The sequence below is a fragment of the Manis pentadactyla genome, chromosome 7 (genome assembly GCF_030020395.1).
Source record: "Manis pentadactyla isolate mManPen7 chromosome 7, mManPen7.hap1, whole genome shotgun sequence".
In the NCBI taxonomy this organism is placed as follows: Eukaryota; Metazoa; Chordata; class Mammalia; order Pholidota; family Manidae; genus Manis; species Manis pentadactyla.
In genome coordinates this window covers 15,268,794-15,276,824 of record NC_080025.1, presented here as the reverse complement: position 1 = coordinate 15,276,824, position 8,031 = coordinate 15,268,794, and the positions used below count along the sequence as shown (strand labels likewise).

Below are 8,031 nucleotides of genomic sequence, written 5' to 3'. Positions count from 1 at the left end.
AACTATTATACTCTGTAACAGGGGTCAGCAACATAGGCCTGCCATTAATGTCTGAAAATTATATTTTATTAGAACATAGTCACACGCATTCATTTACTTAATGTCTATGGCTATTTTCACATGAGAATATCAGACTTGGATGGTTGGGACAGAGATCGTATGGCCTACAAAGCCTAAAACACTTACCATCTCATCCCATATAAAAAATGTCTACTGACCCTTGCTCTATAGGAATGTGGGAATTGATGGCGAACAAGATAAACATAGTTCCTGACCTCAGACTAGAAGCAGAAGCAAAAAATCACAGAATAAGCAGGATTGCAGTAAGAGCTCTGTGAAACTTCAAGTGCAAATTTTTATTTATGTAGGTCTTCTGGCTATTTTATGGACAAGTGAGAAGTGTATTCATAATATGAAATATATGTAAGAGTGTTTTATAAAAATCATGTAACTCAGGTATTAATAGATTGAAAAAAAAATCATACCATTTGCTAGTTTAAATGCTTCTATTCTGGATTATATGGAGAAGGTAAGAAGGGGTGGATGGCAATCACACTTTTTCTCATCAATAATTATTGTATTCATAGAGTTATTTCAAAAGAGGTGCTTAATACATAACCACCTCTTATTATTTCAGAATGACTGAAATTTCGCTTTGTTTTATATCTGTACAAGTATACATTCATTTTTTAGTAGCTCAAAGTAGTTATTTACACATTCCATGTTTTTTTTACAAAGTTTTCTTAAATGACTTATAACAAAAGATAAATTCAAGTAATAATACAATAGAAATAGAATATCAGAACAAGGGGAAATGAGGATAGAAATACCATGATATTCAATATAATTTTAAATTTGACTCTGAGCTTTCTCAAAATTATTACAATAATGGAAATCCAATTTGTTATAGTTTTCAATTTGGAAGAGAGAAAACAAACCAAATCCTTAGTGAAATATAAAATTTTCCCCAAATAAAATTATTTTTAAAAGTGAAAAGTAGTCTAAACCTACAATTGATCTTCATTATCTTCCTTTGATTAGAATATTTCTTTGCATATTTGTGTGAATGGTGCTTACAAAAATATTCTTACATGTATTTTACATTATGCACTTCTCATTTGTCCATAAATTTGTAGCCAAAAATGTATGAAAATTTATATAGAAAACCTACATAAAAAAGAATGTATACTGCAAGTTTTCTACAATATCTCTTACTGTAGTCAGACTTCTGTGATGGTTTAATATCTCCCTCTACTCTAATGAGGGTAGTACACATTCAGACACACACACACACCATTACCCTTCATTATCTTCCTACACTGAAGATACCTGTCAATGGTAGTAAGATTCAGGAAGATCTCTGAAGTACCTGGTAAACTATTCTTTGGCAGCTTTGTACAAGCATTTAGGGCCCTGAAATTTTGGTGGATCCAAAACCTGGATCATGGGTGGCCTATTCTTTCAATGCTTAGATTCTCTAAAAAGCGAATTCTCTGATGGCTGTATCTTTGTAAAGATTGCTTTCCCTTGAATCTTTTTTTTTTTTTCAGTCCAGAAAAGATTCACTTTTGGAAATCTGATCTCCTTCTTTATTAAAACAAGTATCATGAAATTCTGCTACTGGTTTGCAATGAATATGTACAGATGGTTAATTGTCATGCTTCAAATAAAATCTGTCAGTGAATCCATCATGTTTTCTGATATTTTGTCTGCTCTACTTGAAAAAAAGCTGTCAGACAATCCCTTCCAAGAAATAATTTCTTAAAACTGTTTATATATTCTTTCAGTCCATATTGAATATTCAGTTTGTGCATATTTTTTCCCTTTACTTTTTAACTGTCTTTCTAATAATGAACCAAGTGCACTGATTTTTCTGCTTAAACCTAAAGGGGCACCAATAACATATCTTTGTATGTGGAAATATGTAATGGGATCTTTATGTTTCATAGCATTGCTATAGTAATTTAAAAATTTAGAGAAAATCGTATGATCAGTAATTGAGTATTGGTTAAAAAAAGGAATACTGATATATGGATTACATGTGCTTATTAATACTAGCTTATGTAATCATTTCTATAGACAATATTAAATGAGCAAATGGGGGGAACATTTTATAATTTATGACATGATGCCCTTTGTATGTGAATGTGTATCTGTGAAAAAAGATTTATTTTTTTTAACGATCAAAATTAGATTCACCAAAATGTAATAGCATCTATTATTGCTGGTTGTGGGATTTTGAATAATAATTACCTCATTGTGCTTTTCTGTGGATAATAAATAAATGCATTTTCTACCTATACGAGGATTATTATTTTTAAATTTTTTTTTTTTTTTTTTTTCTGAAACAGTATTTTATTAAACAGCAAAGCAAAATTGCAATACAATCTTAAATGTTTGTGAATTAGGTCACAAAAGGGACACAAAATGTTTGCAGTATTATTATTATATATTCATACAGCTAAAGTCATTCATTGAATCTTACACCAATACAAACATGATTATTCCATGATTAAAAGTAGCCCAAATCTACCTTAGTGGATCTTTTTAGCATTACTTCTGATATTAAGTTTCTTACCAAATGGAACCTACAAACTAAAATTTTTTAAATTGTTAAAGAATGATTAAAACTCTGCAAAGTAGTTGGATTTACAGAAAATTCTGGAAGAAGTAGCAAGATAAAATACTGAGGAAGTATCAGTTAGACTACATGTAAAACTCTCCTATTTTATTCAGGATTCAATACTAATACACTCAAGGGATTTTGCAAAAGTTGATCTGCTGGGTATTACAAATAAGCCTTGAGACCGAACTCTTTGTAATCTAGATATGGTTTATATAAAGTTAATCAAACTTCACCCACTTTCACACATATTCTTCAAAAGATCTAATTTGTGCTAAAGATAACACGGATCTGGAGTAAAAACATTTGGAATTGGTCATTGCTGTATATGAAGTACTTTTTCCATCCTATTTCTATTTTTTCTTAAAATTTTCTATTTCAAACACACACACAACCAGAGCTTTTCAGATACCAAATGGCTTATTTTGTGCAAAAAGGTTTTTAACAAATCTTTTCAATTTCACAATTCAGTTTCAAAGAAAAAATTTTTATAGCCTCTGTTTTCAGTTGATTGAAGAGAAACTAACAATCCTATCTTACAACTAAATACAAATAAGCCCTAACTGAGAAAGTATTTCAGTTAAGTTTCAACAATTACGGTTCAGTTGACTCTCATAGATGATTAACTACTGAAATTACTTTTACAATGTGAAATAATTATTTTCCTTAGGAGAAGGGAAATGGGAAGGAAGAAACAAACGGAGAAGAGGCACAAGATGGTGGACAGGGTACATAAAGCTGTGCATTCAGTACATGATTTTGGTCACTTTTTCACAACATGGTGATTATTTTCTTGTATCTCTTACTATGCCTATAAATGACAGTGTTAAACTTTCAATTCAAAGGAAATTCAGTAAAACATTCATTTTCAAGTTTCATAAATATATGCATTTCTAATTATAAAGACTCTACATTTGCACATTTTCATGGACTAACATAATACACAAATTCATGAAGTTTTCTGTTATGCTCTAATTTTGCCTAATCTGACATAATCTTCATAAATACTCAATGAAGCCACAAACAAAAGTACTCTAACTTTTGGAACCTATCCAAATTTTAAAGAAAAAAGCAGCAGTAATTCCATTAAACAAGGGTTATCAATCCCTTACTTTCTTTTGCTTTTTGTGTCAGTTGTTTGAAAAACACTAGAAGCTGACATGAGGTTTTCTATATACTGTCCAAGAACTTGGTTTTCTGATTTTAGCTTCAGATTTTCTTCCTTAACTGCATCTACTCTTGCAGAGAGATCTTCAAGTGTGTGTTGGAGTTCCAACACTTGGTTAATAAGTCGTGTTTTTTCCTCCAGTTCCACCTGATTTTCAGCATCAACTGCATCCATGTCAGCATTCATCATCTTAGGTAAGAAACTTTTGGGCCTTGGATACAAAATCCTTGATGAATGTTCTGCAGTCCCTGAAGCCGGGAGTGAGCTATTTTTAAATTTAAGGAGCAAATTGACTTTGGAAAACTGTGCTTAAATACTTGTTGGGCATGGCTGCCACCACGTAAGAGAATCGAACAGCTGCTTGAGAAAGCGAGTCATTGGCTTGCTGTGTGAGGAGGGCATGAGCGAGGACAGGGAAGCGATGGACATTCACACGCACCACTGTTGGCAAAGCTCAGAGAGAAAGACTTTGAATTGGGAAGAACCAACTGCTAAAATATTATAGGACTGCCAGGCTTCAGAGTGAAGAAGAAAAGATGATTGGTGAGAAGCTTGTAGGGACTATCCTTAAAAGAAATTACGTATTCCCACATTTAGCAACATATCTAGCTCCTTCTGAGCAGAAAGCTTCACAATACTCCCAGTGGATCAGTAACACAGAGAATCTCAGGGACCTAGATTCCTAGGTTCTAACCACACTCTCTTACAGATAGGAGCAGAGATCTCTGCATGGTTAAAACAAGTTTAAACTTTTACAAGTCACAAACAGACTCATGATTAGTGAAGCTCCCTCAGGAGGCAGAAGGAAAGGAAGCAGCCTTAACCTGAACTGGGCTCAGGCCCAGAGTGGAGACGAGGCTGCAGGCTGCACGCAGACTGGGGAGCTGGCTGTGATGGGTACCCTCAGCCTCTACACGTTACATACACGGCAAACAAGACCCCTGTCAGGGTCTCCACCCCAGTCACACAACTCCCCAGAATAAGCCCTTGACCATACTCTGAGATTATGCCCATCAGTTTGCCTTTCACATGGAGAATATTGTGAGAAACAGTACCTTTAGGAACAGTGGACACACACAGGCGGGCATCCAGCAGGCAAGAGTCCGTATGGAACAGAAAATGAAAGCACAGTATTACTAGGGCCTTGGTCAGAGACAGGCTGGGCTTCTCTGGGCCTCCCTCCTGACCTCCCGACGGAGAGGCTGGGAACAGAAGACGGACGGGGAGCAGGTGGGTTTGGCTGGTCCCTTGGCTGGAGGCTCACATTCCTCATACGCTGTCCTCACATGTGGGGTTGGTTGGACACAGGGGTTTGGTTTTTCTTTTGTGAACGGAGATGGTGAGTCAAAAGACTTTGAATGGGGAATTGATCTTTCCTTCTATTGTATTGACTCTAAAGCCTCTCTTGTTTGAATCGCGTTCACCTGCACAATGCTCAGCCATGCTTGTGGCCCACAGGCACTCGTGCCCTTGCAGGAAGAAGAGCGGCTCCTGCTGGGCTGGAATGCAGAGGAGCAGCCTCATGGGTAATTAACGCCCAAAGAGGAAGTTACGGAAGAAGAGGAAAAATACACTTCTGGGCCTCTAAGAAGAGCCCTGCACAGCCTTAGATTAGAAACGAAGGAGAGGGCTGGGCTGAGTGAGTGCACCTATTTGTCACTGTGCTTTTCTTTTCCTCACCTAAGGTTTAAGGACAGAGTTTATGAAATAAATTTGCTGGAAGCTATAACTGTTTTGCTCATGGGAGAATATAAGGAGGGGGAAAATTGAGTTCTAATAGCTGGTAGGAAAAAGTGACTTAGGGATCAAGCTGCCCTTGTTTTAGAAAATGCCTTGATTAGACCACTTGGGTAAATGAGTCTCTGCAGGGTCTGGGCATTAGGGACCTGATATTAGGACCTCAGAGAAAGGACGAGCTGGAGGAGGAGCAGCACGAGGGAAAGGATGACCTGCTGGACTACGTGGCCCCCTCACCTCCCTCCTCCAAACCTGGTAAAGGTGTTAAGTTTACAAAATGCTGGTCTACACGCGTGTGTGTGTACTGGCTCTAACAGGAACAGTATGAAATAAAGCAGAATGTCACTAAAAATGAGACAGAACTTCAGGGGAAGCACAGAAATACATAGTTTAATAAATTAGAACAATTTGGAGTGGGGAAATAGTGGTTAGAGCTCTGCTGTACTGTGAAATTGGGGGGTTTGAGGCAATCCCACCTAGATTTAACTGAGATAGAACTGAGAACAACCCATATGACATCTGGGTTAAACCTAACTGGCAAGTATGTCATCTGTTTTAGAAAAAATTTCAGGAAAAAAAGTGTTTTAAAAAACTGACAGCACTTACATCCCAGTTTTTTGGAAAAAGGCTATTGGATCATGCATTCATTTACTCTGCACTTTTTATTGAGCATTGACTATGCATCAGCACTGTTCAAATTGCCAGGAATAGAGCTGAGGATGCAAGCAATGGGATTTAAAGCAATCAAAGTTATAACTACTTATATGTTAGTAGATGGGAAATTCAGAGACCAAATGCCATTGGTTGTCCTGTTTCATACCTCAGAAATATTAAAGGAAAGAAAATAAAATTGTCTTACTTTTGATACTTCATTCCAACACCAATTCTCTGATATCAACGATGCCCTACAGTTCAACTAAATGTGACACTACCCAGAAATAGCAAACACCCCACAGGTCAAGGGCACTGCCCTTCATAAGACTAGACTTACTTCAGATACAGCTGCAAGTGAGACCCCAGGCCTAGTTTGCTCAGGCTGCCTTAACAAACTTACATAGACTAAATGGCTTAAACAAGAGAAAATAAGTTTCTCACTGTGCTGGAGACTGGAAACTCCAAGATACACATGCCAGCCAATTGGGTTCCTGCTGAGCAGGTTCCCCTTGGCTTACAGTTAGCTGCCCCCTCTATGTGCTCACGTGGCAGGGAGTACAGGAGACAGGAGAACGCACAAGCTCTCTGGTGACTTTACCCATAAGAGTACCACTCTCACCATGAGGGCCCACCCTCAGGACCTCCTCTCAACCTAATTATCCCCTCCAAATCCCCCCTCCAAATACTATCACACTGTGGGGTAGGGCTTTAATGTGACCTGGCAGGTGGTTACACACGCTATTCTATAGTGGCAGGTTGCCTGGGGAGAGGGGTGGACACATAGCTTCCATGTGCTCTCCACGTGGATCCAGGCAGGTCCCCCCCCTTCCAGCCCATCAGTGTGTTCACCAGGCTGGAAGCTCCACTGAGCCTTGATGTTCACAGTTTGATACAGGGTTTTATTATGGAGGCACAACTGAATAAATCATTGCCCATTGGAGATTAAACTCGATACCCAGGTCCAATCCTCTGCCTGGATGTTGGGAGGTGCAGCCAACATTTCTGAAGCTCTGTGCCAGGAACTAAGGACAAAGACCGAATACACTTTTTTATTATATTGCAGATAGAAAGCTAAAACAAATCATCTGCCAGGTCACAGGGCCCAGCCAGTGGGAAGTGAGCTGATCTAAAATGAGCTCAGTTGGGCAGCTCTGCCTCTGGGCAGAGGGGTAGGTAAGAAGGATCCAGTCAGGCCTTCATGTCTTTGCTACAGAGGCTGCTTCACACCTTCAGACACACACACCACGAGGGGGACTGTGACTCTCGCTATCCCCAGTCTTTCCTGCGGGTACCTTGTTGGGCCCACAGAGAAGCATCTACAAACAGACATGTGATTTCTGTTTTTGAGGCTGGTCTTCACTTAGCCTCCTTGAAGTTGTCTTCCTTTCCTTAGATTTCAGGCATATTGGTTGTTCTGCACTCTCAGCTCTTATGGTTTCAAGAAACGTTAGATTTTCTTTTAAGTTCATTCATCTATGGTTGACCTTTCAATTTTTTAGTTAACAAAGCTTATTATTCACACTTCCTGTTTTTTTCATTTGATCCTAACAATGATCCTGGAAGACTGACAGAGTAGGTCTTACTGGTGCAGAGCTATTCTCATTAATGTGAAGATAGTGTTCTTTCCAGCACATTATATATTTATTTCTCAAAGTTCCTAAGTGGATTGCATATGTCAGTCACTATCCTTTGGGTCTGTCCTATGTTCATTAATGAAGGAAAAAAAATGGACCACTCAAAAGATAAAAAGGAGAGCCCCAGAGAGCACATATATTTCTCTACCCTCCAAAAAAATTACCTTATTTTCTTCCATGTCCAGTATTAGTAACCATCCCATTTTAATTTGGAT

The 8,031-nt window shown here is 38.1% G+C and overlaps 1 protein-coding gene across 1 annotated transcript; it reads right to left on the bottom strand.

Moving 5' to 3' along the window:
* Positions 1-2,325: 2,325 nt before the first annotated feature.
* On the bottom strand, positions 2,326-4,048 carry LOC118916971 (short coiled-coil protein). The gene has a single exon (XM_036894387.2). The coding sequence runs from the start codon at positions 3,978-3,980 to the stop codon at positions 3,732-3,734; it is 249 nt and encodes an 82-aa protein (XP_036750282.1). The 5' UTR covers positions 3,981-4,048; the 3' UTR covers positions 2,326-3,731.
* Between the last annotated feature and the right edge of the window lie 3,983 nt (positions 4,049-8,031).

Bases quoted from the DNA above. Each gene is read 5' to 3' on its own strand.
- LOC118916971 (XM_036894387.2), bottom strand. From the start codon at position 3,980: ATGATGAATGCTGACATGGATGCAGTTGATGCTGAAAATCAGGTGGAA.